At 41.7% G+C, this 16,024-nt stretch overlaps 1 protein-coding gene across 1 annotated transcript in view; it reads right to left on the reverse strand.

Moving 5' to 3' along the window:
• Window positions 1-787: 787 nt before the first annotated feature.
• Window positions 788-16,024, reverse strand: part of NECTIN3 (nectin cell adhesion molecule 3) — a gene marked incomplete at its 3' end in the record, with an annotated part of 107,662 nt that continues 92,425 nt past the window's right edge. The window contains exon 10 of the mRNA XM_084201057.1: window positions 788-1,003. Within this exon, the coding sequence (XP_084057183.1) occupies window positions 788-1,003 (216 nt within the window). The remainder of the gene's footprint in view (window positions 1,004-16,024) is intronic.

Genomic DNA, 16,024 nt, shown 5'->3' on the forward strand with positions numbered 1-16,024 from the left:
TGCACTAATTACAGCTTTGCTTCCAAGTGTGCATGGCCCTGACACAACCTACTTATTTGTATTCTAAATTGAACTGAACATAACTCTTAACCACCATACGCATTTTTTGTTCCTTCAGTGCATTTTTTTTTTTTTTTTAAGTAGACATTACCCAAGCTGCTTCCAGCAGTTAAACATGTCTCTGATTAAAATGTAGTGCTTTGGTACGTGATGTTCGTGTTCAGCCCCTGGGATCCCTCTACAAAGCCAATCAATACACCGTGCAGAACACAGATTACAAGAGGTGCCACCCAAACACCTCTGTGCATGCAGTTGCTCTCTCTCCCTGGCAGCATTTGAACAGTCATGCAAACACAGCATAAGGGAGAGCAAAAGTAGTTTATTGGCAGAGATGTGCACTGTCACACAGATTGCAGGCAGCTGCCCTAACACATCCTGACAAGGAAGCTCTGATTGGGCTTGACACCTACATGATATACAACTCTGCAACTATACAGGTCCTAAGGGAGACCTTTTCCCTAGGAGAGAGCATGCTTCCCGGGTTAACAAGCCAAGAGTTAGTCAGCAGTGCTGGTCTCTTGGCAATATAAACAGCAATTTGCCTTAAAGAGGAAAGCACAAAGTGACTTTCACCACCTGACAGTCAGCAGCCTTAAATCCAGCAACAAGCACAACGCGATGCCTTACAAGTCTCAGAATGGCTTTTAAAGAGATCTGAACATAATAGCCACCTCCCCCACCGATATCTCAATTCAGCCTTCGACTTTGACCGTGGTGTGTTCTGCTGCTAAACCTTCAGTGGCGATTGCTCCAGCTGCCTGCTGCCTGCGGGCGGTGTCAGCGCACAGCGAGAGCCCCGCAGGCACACACGGGCTGCGGGGAGCCCCGGGATGGGGCGCACAGCAGCGCCCTGTACGTGCCCTGTATGTGTGCGCCGCTGCCCGCGGAATGCATTCCGGAGCTCGCCAAGTGCTCCTGAGCCACAGGGCTCGGCAAACTTTTCCTGCCGTGGGAGAGCAGACCAGGCAAACTTTTCCTGCCTGCAGACCAGGTCGGCTCCTCACGTCGCCATCACAAAGATGCGGGCGACAGCGCGGCACGGCTTTCGGCAGAGCTGGAGGCACTGGAGGGAGGGAGCGCCTGGCTGGGGCAGCCTGCCAGCGTGCGAGCTGCTCTCCAGGCAGCTCCCCGAAGGACAGCTCGGCAGCTCCCAGACAATCTTGGGAGAAGAACCTCCCAGTAAACTGTCAGACAGTAAGCCACTTCTCTGAAACCAAGAGGTTTTATAAATTTTAGTCACCTGTTTACTAAAAGCAGTTTGACTGGGGCTGAGCGAGAAAACATATTCCTAGGTTGTGGCACTTCTTCTCTGAACTGCCAACTGCTGACCCATCCCTGTTCCTCCACAAGATTTTAGAGTGAGACCGGGCTTCTTAGAATGACACAGACCAGCTTTATCAGCTGATATCAGCCTTTTCAAGCGATAAAGATTTTTTATGCTGTAAATCAGCAATGCACAATGTCTGACAGCGACATACATTGTAATATTGTGCTAATATTGCAATAACTCTCCAAACTGCTCTTCCATCTTAGAGAATGTTTTTGAGTTGGCCAGTGACAAGTGTCGCATTAGGAACCTTGACCACTGTAGTGCACTGCAAAGCTCAGTTCTGATCACATCTCCACAGAGGAGCCTGGTTTATGTCCACAACAGAAAATCACAGCAACCCCACACTGTGACCCAGCTTCCTGCAGTGAAATGCCTTAATCATACTTCTTGAGCTCAGCCTGACAGCTGGTAACACACTCAGGCACACTTGGCATTACCTTCCACTTAGCACCATGAAGAGCCTGAGGTTTGATAAGATTACAGGTGCCACCAGCATGAGCCATCAGCTGGACAGCATTTTTATTCCAATTTACCCAACACACAGCACCCTAGGAAAAGTCTCTGGCTTAGGTCTACTGAAAAGCATTTCAGGCAAGCATCTCATTGGGGTTTGGTTTAGTTTAATTTCGGATGAATGGAGGGTAAGGGGATAGACAGGCACATGCAAAAAGAGCATTAGAAAGCTGTCAGCTTCCCTTCATTATGATTCATGTGGTCCTGAGACACAAAGAAAAATCTTATGCTGAATAGTAATACAGCACGCCAAGGTGTGCTGTACAAAGTCATCTATTTTTGCTCTTCTGCTGCTTCTCAAGTGACAGTCACTTAATAAAGGAAATCTACAGGAACTCTGTGAACAAGTACACTAAATGAACAATTACATACATTTTTATTTCCAGTCCCATCATATCTATGCCATTGCTCTTAAGCCTTCTCATCACAATTGGACCAAACACATTCTAGTGTGTTCTAAAATGTTATCACTGGCTCCCTGGTAAATAATCATGCATAGGAAGACAGCTTTTTAGTCAGATTCTGTGCTAATGGTCATTCAACTTCAGAAGAGGAAATTCCATTAACTAAAACATATTTCAAGGTAAAGATCAGGTTGGAAAAATAGAAATTATTTTGATGATCACTTGGCCAGATCTGAAGTATATTTTTAAATAAAATGCAGAGGACCTCTCAATCTTCATGGTCTTCTTGTTTATCAGTCACCAGAAAGAATAAATATTTGATCCCAAAACCACTTATTTGGCCTTAACCCTGTAGTTTGACATGATAAATGAATTACACATCCTGGATAAACTACCCAGGATATCTGGGATACATATACAGGAACTCTCTGTAACCTTACTAAATGTTTTAAATCCTGATTTTTAATTGAGTACATCTAAATGACATTTTACCTGGCTGAAAGAACAAACTTAATTTTGCTGCTGAAGATTTGTATCCTCAGACTTTTGAAGTTCTCTACCATACTATGAACAATCCAGATAAATCCTAGGGGAGAACCATAGTGTTCTTTTTTTTTCCTCCTACAATATGTGCAAACACAAACACCAAGCATGCCCTTGCCCCCTAACAAAAGACAAACAGGAACAAAAATCCTGTCTTTGCCCCTGGGGAAGTGAGAGAGGGCTGCTTGTTGTCCAGGGCTTGGAGGCTGTGTGTCTACATGTCACCCCTTGCTCTGCCCCAGACCCTCTGGCTGGCCTGGGACACACACTTCTCATTCAAGCTGACAAATCAGTGCAGGAGTTGATGTCCCTTACTAGAGAAGCAATTTTTTATCAGTTCACAGTCTCTGTTTCAGCATGTGTGAAACAAGAGCTCACAGCACTGCTGGGCTGACAAGCCCTGTGAGACCAAGCTCCTGAAAAAACCTGAGATACAGGCTGGAACCTAATGCATAAAAAGCCCCACTCAAGCATGAGCTGCCTTTTCAGGGCCACCACACTGTGCTTGAGAAGCCCAGCTGCCACCTACCAGCATAGTGCTTGAGCACAGTGCTAAGCCTGGACTTGCCTTCTGCTATGGAATACAGGGAAGTTGACTCTCAGGCAGACACCAAAAGGTTACTGAGTTGTCATTGCTCCAAATCAACTCTTGCCCCATCTGCTTCACTAGCATCTGTTCCCATAGCAGTTCCTGACTCCCCCCAGTGAAGGAAATTGATCTGCTGCACACTGTTCATATGGAAAGGACAGGAAAGGAGGAAGCAGAACTCGTGCTGTACTAAGCTTGGAAGTATTTTGCAGGCCCTGTTGACAAATCTGTTCTGCACAGGGAACAAATCACTGGCAGTGATGAAATTTTTACCTACCCCTGAGATCCCTGTGAAAGTGCCAAGCCTGATTTTCACTTCTCTGGTTCCCGGACAGTGGAGCAGATATAAGTGACTGCATTGGGAGAATAACCACCTGAAGTAATTTGTGAATACAGTCATATGGGACTTACTAAAAAGCTTGAGACATTTTGATTAGGTCTAATGTCCTCACACCTTAACAGCTGCCACAAGTGTGTCAGTAGGGAAAAAAAGCAGAAATGTAGGGATGTACATGAACAATGATAAAGGGCAGGGTGGAAAACGTAGGAAGAAGCAACTAATTTATTTGGAATGGATATCAGGGTAATAGGGAATAATTTGAAACATAGAATTAGACAACTTGATTGCACTCGTGAGCCAGATCATGTTCTATGAAGGCGAACTTACAAATGCAGACATGGATTAATAGTGTCAAGACTGCACGATCAATAAAAATGACTAGAAAGGGCAAAATAAAACCCAGGCCCCACACTTCAGTTTTGCTCATCAGAGTAAATATGATGTACTGGCACTTGCTAGAAAACTGCAGTGAGTGGGATTCTAGTGATGCCTGTGTAAAGCTAGGGGATCAGCTAGGATATTTGGAGCAGTAGGCGGCAGCAGCAGCAGCAGTGTTCGAGCATCCAAATAAACCCTCTTTCTTACAAGTCTGCTAAAGAGCTGTACCTGTAACTCCCCAAATTGTCATTAAATAATTTAGTCTTTCCTTTCAATACTGAACCAGGAGTACAGGCACAGCATTTTTATTAGTGTCTCAATTATCATTTAAATGTTTGCCTATAAAGTTCAACAAAGATCAAGCAGCTGAATTTTGAGACAAGTGTCTGTGTCATCAATGATCTCCCAAGTGGTGTCTTATTTAAGGTTGGAAATTCATGCAGGTGGTTCTCAAAAAGCAGTTTATCAGTATAAATTCTTCAGCTGCAGACCCTGCCTCTGTGAAAATCCATTTGACCTTTATGGACTAGAATGTATTTCACACATTACAAAAACAGACATCTTAAGCTTCAGTCACGAGCTTCAGAGAGGTGATATCTCGAAAAATATGTTCTATCAAGCAATTGTATTGCAGAAAATTAGCAAGCGATTCACCAAAATAACATAACTACATCAGCTATTGAAATAAAGATATAGAAAGGTGTGCAGCTGCAACCAGCTGCAACTTCAAATAAGTGTTCTAGTGGCTAGAACTGCTTCTCAAAAGAAACAGTCTTAGGTTTGCCTGGTCTCCTTCCAATCATCAGTCATCAGCCTATTTCATGAAACGCTTATTTCTAATCCCTGGAAGGGAAGAAAGACAGCAATGAAAAATCCTCAAAGTTATCACACCTTTTTGAACAAAGATGCATCGTTTTTGCTTCTGTCTTTGGGCTGCCTACAAAGTCTGCTACTTGCAGAAACGTCTGAGTTTTCCTTCAGCTTAGGAAGTTGTAGGGACTTTGGAGATTAAGAGAGTGGACTTCAGGTCTTGGGTGTTACAAGCAGGCTACATAAGGAATTCTTTCCACAAAGCAGGCACATTATTATTTGGAAACCATGTTAGTACAGGAAGACCAATGCCAAGATATTCCTAAAGGTTGTCTGGAACTGAAAACTATAACTATCGTCTGTTGTCTTCATCCCCCAAGAAATACCTCTACAATAGTGACAGTTCAGTGAGCAAACACAGTTAAAGTTCCCAGAATAATTTTCAATGTGAAGAGGGAAAGGGAGAACTAAAATCTTCATTCAGTCCCTAAGACTGAATTGCTGGAGGTGGAAGGGCCAACAAGGACAAAAAGCCGGGCAGACCAAGCACACCCAGCTGATCCCAGCACCGCACACACACCACAGCTCGCTGCCAGGGCAGCCTGGCAGGACACCTCCCACAGCCCCATCCTCTTGGTCTGATGCAATCCCTGAGCAGACACAAAGCTGCAGAACTGAAGGGAAGGGCTACTCTGCCATTTGAAGCCACACAAGTAGATGATCTTGATTAGTGCCTCCACAACCTCCTATTTAATGTTTGCTACCCTGTCTCTTGCAAGTTGTATATTGCCTCAGATTTCCAATGACTGGCAAAAGGGCAGAAACATCCAGCAATGCTAAATCAGGAAAAAACCATCACCATGAGCTCATGAACAACCTCCCATTGACAGGCTGAGGGATGCCAGTAACCAAATCAGTTCTGAATTGATCCATATTTTGGTAACACCTTGTATGATCTAAGTAGGGTATTTTTGTTTTGGAGTTTTTATCCAAAGACAAAAATTAGATGTCATATGGCATTTGTAGCCAAATGTCTCAGAGAAATGCAAGGGAACTGTATCAACTCAATTTCTCTTGTTCATCAGATATGCAATCCCACAAAACAATGAAACTAATTTTACCAAGGCCATCAATGCACAATGCAGATTTACCATGATAGTTTTAGTCTAAACTTTGTGGACAGAATTCTAAATTAACTATTTCATTAAACTGTTCAGCTGTTGAACTAGCCAATCTACTGTTCCTATTCACCATTTTACATTTATTTACTATCGCAAGCTTTTCCTGTTTCAGGCAGAGATTTGTTTAGCTGTCTGCAAGCAATTATATTTCTTGGAAGCTTCTGCCATAGGCTTTTTCATCAGAATTTTGCAGATTACAAAGGAGGCTGAAAGACAGCAAACAAACTCCAGACTAACATGGCTAAGATTATACTTTCTGCTAATGAAATTGAACTAAAACAGCTTGGCACCACCTGCAACAAGGATACGAAATTGGGCCACACAAATTGTTGATTTTTCAGATTGGTTGCTAACTCAACTTTTTTTTTTTGCCCTAATTAGAAGGATTATACCTTTGTCTTTAAAAAAGTCCAATAAATTGAGAAAAGTAGGTTAGTTTTGTTGGCGCTGAAACAAACGACTAAGTCTCCATGTTTATGGTTTTAACCCACACAATGCAACTGAGATTCCATAAGCATTAGTCACCAAAGAAAGGACAGGAAAAAGACTGATGCCCTTTCTCCCTGATGCCCTTTCTCCCCTCTCCAGTCAGGTTTCAGAGGACTCAGTGGGAAAGAAGGGAGCCCTTTTGCTTCATGCTAAGGACATGCATTGAGGTCTCCAGATCCCAAGGGAGCTGCAGCTGTCAGTCAATCCCTGCAGATGTTTACAGCACCCTGATTCATCGGCTCTGCCTCCTCCTACCACAACACTCTGAGTTGGGAAGGGACTGTTTTGTTACCACAGTGCTCTGTTGCACTGCCTGCTGTAATTTCTAGGACACTCAGTTAGGGATGAATGACCTCTGAACTAGATGAAGGACAACGAGGCGCCAGCTTGTGGCACATCTCCAGCTCAGGCAATTACCAGCTGGCATAGGTGTGTACAGGGGAGGAGAGGAAGCATTCCCAAGGTGAAAAGCAGCGCATCAATGCTTTCAAGAACTCCTCATAGAAAAGTCTGTATCTTTTGTTTGTTTGTTTGTTTGTTTGTTCAGTCATATGAGTGGTAAATCCATGAGTCAGTTCCCAAACATTTCATGTCAAGGTTATAATTGAATCACAGCCATTGCGAAATGCCCTTTCTCACTTTTCATGCAGCATTTTTCTTCCCTACTGTTGTTTCTGTTGTTGCCTGAGCACTGCAAGCCAGCCTTACAATACAGGAACGGCGCAATTTCCCCACCTCCCATGCATAGAAATAATTTTGCCTCCCTGTTAAAAATAGGTTAGCAACTGCTGTAAAATAGTTGATAATTGTTAACCACGTACTGTTAGCTTGGTTTAGTACCGGAGTCTGGTCCCATTTTTAACACTCCCCTCATCCCCATGCTTGATGCTTGTTCAAGATATCCCATTTTCAGGCAGGGAGTACTGCAGAGGTTGTGGAAATGTACGGTGCTGTAGTTAGGAGGGAAGGAATATGGGCAGGATGAGCCCCTGCTTGACAAATACCTGGGCATTGCAACCTCTAATGCCGTCCTAGATGGCAGTTGAAAATTAAAGAACATAATTGTGGGAAGAGAACTGGGTGGCACATTCTTTCTATCTTCCATGTGCTACTTTTTACCCCTCAGCCTACCCCTCAACAATGCTCTTACTTGGACAGAAATGCCACAAATAAACTTCCTGAAGCTCAAATCAATCTGCATTCCAAGGCAGAGCACCTGTTTGGGTGCAGCCTGGCACCTGTGGCTTTTGAGAAGGTCTTTGCATAGTGTCCTCTCACCACTTTTGTTTTGCCTCTGGGTAACTAAGCCTGTTACTTCCTTGTAATAATGCAAGGAAGGTATGCAAACTATCCAACATCTCTTTGGCAAGAGAACAGGCTTATCTGCTGCATTTGTCCTGAGGACAAGCAACACAGTTTCAGTGCTAGCCAGGAGCAGGTATTTCCATCTTATCTTGGTATCATCAGCTGTGAGGTGTTTTTGTTGTTACAGTTCAGGGTTCAGGCCTTAAACATACTTTAAAGAAGGAAGATAAGAAACAGTGCAGCATCCACATCTGCAATCTGTGCAATTCAGCTGCTGTATGAATATGTGTGTTTAGGAATTGAACCCAGCACCAGAAAGACTGTGCTCCTATGGGACCTTTAACACAGGGAGCTGGTATTCTGGGATAACAGGTGCTAAGCTCCCAAAAGAAAAGGCAAAGTGCAGACATGCCAGCCCACACCTGTTCATTCCAAACTGCTTTTTTACAGAAAGCTGACTGCCATGAAAATCTCACCCTAAATCAGAAGGAAAATTAACTTGATTAGGCACTTACAGGTACTAAGGGTGAATACTAATCTCTGGCTTAATGCGCTCTCCCTGCTCTACTGAAACTTCCTTGGTGCTCTGCCTTCTATAGGTGAACGTCGTACTGGTGAAAAGCTCTGCCACCAGCACTTTTCCTTCAATAGAGCTCAAAATATTTAATCAAAATATGTTGGTTCAGTATTCTCATTTCAAGTGCAAGGAAACAGACAGAAGGAAGGGATTACATCCCAATCTCTGCAAATCAGCAGCAAACTGGGAAGAGGGCTCTGGGTCACTCAGCTCTGCCCCAACACCACAAGGAGGCCAACCCAGCACTGCCTCAGGCCCTGGGATGGAAAAAGACCCCTCTGTCTGTGCATCTATCTCCCTGTCTGTCTCGGGGCATCTGCTGGATAGGGGCTGCCCCATGGGCTGCTGTGAAGTCCTTCCCAAGACTCCCACCAACCTCACCTATCAGCAGGAGCCCACAACTGGAAAAGCCAAATATCAGTCCTTGTAAGCAATATCTTCTAAAGGGTAGAGAGAACAGATGTCCATGTGTTACAGTGCTAATACAAATATCAAGTCCATTGCTTCTGTTGCCAGGCATTCTGGTTGTGACTTCAGTTTCCCCACAAGAAGATAGTGCAGAAGAAAAGCACAGATGGGAAAATATTAGTTAAACCATAAAAAGAAAAAAATTTTGCTTTTTAATTTTTTCTGCAAAAGAAAATAGCTTTTCTAGGAAATGGAAATGTAGTTCCAAGTGGTTAATATTTTTTTCAAATTCAAATGGAGTGGTGGATCACATTGGTAATTAGGAATTAAAGGATGCAAAGTCAAGGCAGCAATCCTTCTGGCTTCTGCAAGGATAATTACCTTTTAAAAAAATCAATATATACCTCTACATTTATTAAAAGTATAAATTAAATTTATGAGGTAAATTCTACCATAAGGGTTAAAATCTGTTCCTGCTTTTCTAGAAATATATATAACATTGCAGAATCACTCTGATGAAATCTAAAAATAGACCAATTTTTTTTATTCCATTCCGATGATGCAAGCTATTTTTCAAGAGTGCTTAAGAGTAAAAATAGGATTTTACCTGGTTGTTTTTAAACTGATTTTCTTTTAACCTGAGAATATGTTCCCCAAAATATACAGTCTTCAAGGTAATCTACACATTGTTAATCTTCTGATAATATGCACAGTCACATATAAAAGGTTTAAAGGTACACCCCACAGTGTTAATAATGAAAACAAAAATTTTCTCTAATCTGAAGAAAAGAATTGGATGGTCATATGCAAAGATCAAACTATAGGAGGGACTGAGAGACAAATTTGAAAGGAAAAGAAAACAAAATGCGGAAAGCAGCAATACACTGGCAAAAAAAGCAGCTTTGGTAAGAATGACCAGGGCTGCTATTTTTTACATGCTACCAACTCATTGCAGGACCCAGACCTTTGGTTCTGCCGCTTGTACATGGAAAAAGTATGTTTTACAGTTTCTGTTACCCTTTACCTCACAGGAGAAGAAATTCCCAACAAAACAAAGGAATTTTAAAGTTACATGATTGCAGCCTCAAAGAACAAGTTGAATCAATAAACCCAACAGTCAAATAAAAGGCTAGGAGTGTAAATAGAAAAGAATAAATTTAGGGCCTAAAAAGAAAATAAAGTTAATGTCAGCAGATGTGTCCAAACACAGAAGTTTGTCATTATTTGTCAACAAGAGGCAGTGAGTACAAACTGAAGTGCAGGAGATTATACTTGAACAGAAAAAATAAAATCTCTTTATAGTGAGGGTGGTCAAGCACTGGGGCATGATCCCCAGAGAAGCTGTGGTCACTGTCCTTGGAGTCCCAGTCCTGGACATCTTGCTCTGGCTGACCCCCCTTGAGCAGGGGAACAAAGCTAAATGATCTCTAGAGGAGCCTTCCAACCTCAACCTTTTGCTGTGTGATTTCATCTCGTGGGCGAAACCCTGTCCACGAGGCAGCACTTAATGCTGGCTGCCTTAGTCCAGTCTGGTCCAAACAAGAGACATCTCTTGCTTTCCAGGCTCATTTGAACTGCACTCCCTCCACCCCATCCCTTGAGAAGGCAGCAAAGGAAAGCAATCCTTTTCCTCTCAGATTCTTTAGTAATGTCCTAGACTAACTGCCAAAACCCTATTTTTTTTCTGAGAGTGAACCAAACAGATTTGTAACACTAACCCTTCCCTGGTTATTGTCCGGAGCAATAAGCTTTAAAGTCATCAATGTGAAGTCAAGTTTATGCATTAAGTCTTTGTGTCTACTCTGCCTCTACTCTGTGTCATCTCTGCTCAGGAGATTATTTATTACCACAAAATGTGACAATGTTAAAGGCTTTTTATTTTACATCACTCCTTAAAAACTAAGCTGGGGATAAAACAGACCGCAGGAGTCAAGTAGCAATTAGTCTTTTTCTGCTGAGTTGAGCTAATTCTGGGACATTGTCTGACTTGTAATATTTTCTTTTCACAAGAAATTAAAAAGAAAAATAAAAGATAAGTGAAAGGAATCAATCTAAAGGTGAAGATAGATCCTGTACACGAAGTTTATTTGACTCTTTAAGATCAGACAGAACATTTTGTATGTAGATTTACTTCAAAAACTGCTCTCTATCTAAACATGTCCCTGACAACCTAGAGAAATCAACTGATAAAATTGATTGTGTTAGTGGGAAAAAATAATGTAAAGAAAACAAAATGTACCTTTTCTAATAATTAAATATCAAAGCCTACAAAGTCATGCAAAGTGTCTCTTGCCAGACATCTGGGAAGAAAATTTTGCTCCTTTAAATCTTGCTTCTTTTTCTGAAAAATAATTTAATGGGCGTGATTTCAAAACATACATTTATGCTCTTGCTGCAAGTCTATTTCTATGAGTATGAATTAGCAGAAAGGCAGCTCAAGAGATTTTAAGGGTAGGAGCTGAAGGCCGTGACAAGCCTGTACTTGTGAATGGGAGCAGTAGAAATCAAAGCCTTTGCCTTCTGCTTCATGGCTTGATTGACTTGGCAATTACACAGGCCACTGCTCCGATCTGCTACAAATTTTCTCTCACTGCATCAAGTCTCATTTTTAAGGGCTTACGTTCCTGATCAGATTTATTTTTCAATAAGTACTCCTTTTCATCAAGGAATGCTTGACATATAGTAGAGTGAGGTAGAAGCAAAGAAAGAGAAATTATGTAGGAGCAAATTATCAGTGTCCAAGAACAAATTGGCAGTATTTGTTCAGGTGGAAGAAAATCATATTAAACACTTGCTGTGTTCCAGAACATCACAGAAGGGCACATTGCTGTATTTTATCGAGGAATTGCATCCTTTTTAAAATCAAAGCCATTAACTTTCTGTTGTTCACGACATCAACAGCAACACAAAGACCACCACTTTGGATTTACAAGTCCGTGAATCGTTTCCTCTTGCTCTATCCATAGCCTGGTCTTGCCATCCCTTGGATGGCTATGGCTCCTTTAAATCTACAACTTCTGTACAGAACTTGGAGGTCACATATTCAAATGACTATGCTACAAGTGAAAAAAGATATACAAAGATTTTTGCGGCCCAGGTTTAAAACAAAACAAAACAAAACAAAACAAAACAAAACAAAACAAAACAAAACAAAACAAAACAAAACAAAACAAAACAATCCAATTTTAAAAACTGAGGAGTGTAGAAATAGATTTTTTTTCCCCTTGTATTAGTAAGGAAAAAATTGTTTCTGAGATTCTCTAATAAGAATTTGCTACAGAAATACCCCAACATTTTGTGATTGTCTACAAAGGAGCACACATTTACTAATCATTCATACTCCCTCAGAGAAAAAATGAGTACCAAAGGCTGATGTACCTATCAACAAATGACACAAGAGCAACCCCAGGAATAGATAACTTTCATCTTCCGTTGTGGTTCATGTGGAAGCAATTAGACATTAATGCTTTCTAATGGTACCCACAATCTATGTGCTGCTCTTGCATCCTTTGACAGCTTGGGATAGACAGAGCTTAATTTTTTTCCTCATTGAGTGAATAAGAAAAGTTTTAATTTCTATGAATGAGATGCATACCCTTGTTTTAAAGAATAGAATAGGATTTAAATTCTGCTCTCAGGCAGAAGAAAAATTAGATACTACACTTTTACAATTCCACCAAGTGAGGAAAGGTGTTTCTCCTTTCAAATAAAGTGAAAGAAATTACTTTGAGCAGTTCATTATCTAGACCAGGGATCTCTGTGCCCTGATTAACAATTGGCTGCACCAGTCTGGACATGATTTTTGAGGCTAGAGCCAGGGTGTCCTGCTGCCAGGTGCTGCCAGATACAGGGTGACCTCTCCTGTCTCTGGTGGCCACAGCACTCACACAGCATTGGTGAGGGCAGGGAAGGGCTGAACTACAAACAAGGCCTATTTTGCTGTCCCTTATGTCCCTCTTCTCTGTATTCTGTCTGCTTTGTTAACCATCACACAAGACAAGCAAGATGGGCAAGAAGGGGCAACAACCTTGATCCTTGGTTAGAACTAAAGCACAGCACACACCTGTCCCCAGCCAGAAACAGCACCTGCTGACTCAAAGGTTGTGGTTCTTGCCTGAGAAGGCTGGAGACAAGGCAGAGGCACAGGGGTGAGCATGCATCTCCTGAGAGCCCCAGTGAGCCTTGGCTGATGTCTCCAGCCCCTCTGGCTCCGGTGTCCTCACACCCAGTTGTGCCCAGACATGGCACACATCTCTCCCTGTACTGTTTTATCCATAACCATGTCCTGAAGCTGGCTTCTCAACATCACTGGTGTTTTAGGCAGCATCAGGGGAGACGCCTCAGGAAAAAAAAGAAGAAAAAATACAAGGTTGCTGTGGGGCAACAGTTACCACTAAAAATCTCAGTGTTTTGTGATTCTTCCTGTTTGACGGCTTTGGGAAGCCCACACATTCCATTCCACTGTAGGATCATCACACCTTAGTGGAGATGACTTATTCCAGCTGAGATGGGCTGCCTAGCCATGGAAAAACACTTTCTGCTCTGCTGTCACATGAGCTACCACTGTATCACTCTCAGCACATGGTTTTGTTCTGCTTTCAAAATATTCCCAATTGTCTGTCATTTCACACTCTCCTGCCTTCATCTTCCTCATCCTCCCTGTTATTTCTTTTCCATCTGACAACTTGTCTTCTTCTTTTGTAAAGAAGTACAACCAAATTGCATAAGCCTGTTGCATAAATCCCAACTGCAAACCCCCCAAGATGCCTGTCATGATGCCTTGTTTCTGGTATTCCATTCCTCACTACCCCGCCATCCGCCCCCAATCCCTAATGTTCTCCAGCTTTCTAAGTCTTCAGGCAAGAGCTATCTTACTATCATTTTTTCCCCCTGGTGTAATGTCAAAGGCCAACTACCTTGCCAAGTTATTATCGGCAATTATTGCAATTACTAATTCACAAAGAATTATTTTGTGACTAAATTAAATATCTAAAGTAAGGGCAAGTACATGTGATGAATACCCAAGAGCTGTTCAATCTCTGCAATTAGCACCCTGTTCAGAGCTAAAGGAAAGGCCTCTGAAGCAGCACTGAATTACAGTTTTAAAATTTTTTTTACTATATTTCATTGTGGAGTTGGAGAGAGGATAAATCACACAAACATTAAAAACTCCAAGACTTCTAGGTGCATTCATTACCCGAAATCTTAAACTTCAAAAAAACTGATTGCATATTTACTGACCCCATTAGAAAACAGCAGTCAATTTTAATTTCCCTTCTGGTCAATTTGTGCAAAAAAATGAAAGCAAGAAAACCAGACAACTCTGCTGCAATCAGAACTAAATTTTTTTCGATCTTCAGTTCAGTTCCTTTCACCACATTTAAAGCAAAAAGAAAAGGCTTCCAGCCAAGGCTTCAATATCATGCCCAACCACAAGAGACAAACACTTATTTTATCAGCAATGTATTGACAAGCAGTATTCTATTTCCCCTGCTAAGATGGAGTGAAAGCAGTGCATTCTGGTGAACTGCATACAGCCCCTAAACTGGCTGGGCAGTGGGATCAAAACAAGAAGACATGACTCTCCATCTTAGGGCATTTGTTCAAAGTCCTGCTTTTTCTTTCCGCCACGGAGGACCTTGTAAAAACCTGTTCCAGAGTTTGGTCTTTGCCAAAGGTGCAGTATGACAAGTGAATTGTGCAACAAGAAAGCTACATGGGCAAAGTCATTTGTGCTAAGCAACCTCTACTGCCCTGTCTGACAGCTATGGCTGTGGAGCTGCTCCAGATGGGATGGAGATTTCCCCCCTGGGATCAGAGACATTTGTTCATCAGACACCTGTGCCAGCAGAGAGGAAGCTGTGCCAAGGGAAGACACTGTGGGCATTTGATTCTTGCTGCAGTGTTTGTCTCCAGGCTGTATTTCTTTACTCTCCTGTAAGGACTGTTTCAGCACCACTGCAAGGGTTTGCAGATTAGGCAAATACTTCCTCTTAAATGCTGTCTCAGTTTTCACCCTCATCTTTCTGAGCTTGAATCTCAAGCAGTGAAAGAACATTTAAGAGTAGGAGCTGTGAACCCAGATTTTAATGGTCATTCTTGTAAGCAATCTTTCTACATGGTAGATGAAATCATAAAATATTTAGTTAGAAGGGACCCATAAGGATCAAGTGCATTTGATATCTACATTTGATGGATTCAAATCAAACAGTTGATACATGCATTGGTGTACAAAATGTTAAACATGTAATAAAAAAACCTAAATGATTTTCAGCCTGCAGGGAACACCTCTTGGCTGGAGTTGGGAAACCCACACCAGGAATACATTAAACAAGTGTATTCAATTAAGAGCAATCCTAAAACCAAAGCTTTTATAATTAAGATACTATAAAAGAGACCCAAATCCTTCAGAGGTATCAGAAATGCTCAGAACTGCAGTACTGTTTGTCTGCAGTCTGTTCTCTGTAGAGAATTATCCTTTGAGCACTGTTTGCTCATAAAAGGAATATCCATTCTATCACAACTTTTTGCCATTTGCTGAGCTTTGACAGGCTGGAGAATGATGTCTCCCACAGAGTGAAACCATATGTAAGAACAAAGCTCATATGGCTGTGTTGCATTGTTCTCCTTTCTCTCATCTTTCTCAATAGACAATTTCTGAACCCAGATTTGCGAAAACTTTTAAGCTATAATCCACCACTAACCAGAAAGAAACCTGGTAAAACTTGCCATCTCCAGCCTCACTTGAAGTTCCTCAAAGAGCACATTGATACCTGGTTTCAAAAGGCATCTTTCAGGTCATAGCTTTTTAAGGAAAACTTGGCGTTTTGCAAAAATTATTATATTCCATCTCATGCTTTGCACCTGGTTAACATGGCCTCTAGCTTGTTAGCATGAGGAATTCCTACAGGATTTTATGGTCTGATAAAACTCCCAGTATGCATTATGGCCTTCACATTAGAGCTGCATAATACCATTAATAACAGAACATGGAAGGGCAATTTACTGATGAATGACTGTAAGTAAATACACACAATCCACTAGGAACATTTTAAGAGAAAAATACATTACATAAAACAGAGAAATATCATATCATG

This window comes from Fringilla coelebs (genome assembly GCF_963513975.1).
Source record: "Fringilla coelebs genome assembly, chromosome: 2".
In the NCBI taxonomy this organism is placed as follows: Eukaryota; Metazoa; Chordata; class Aves; order Passeriformes; family Fringillidae; genus Fringilla; species Fringilla coelebs.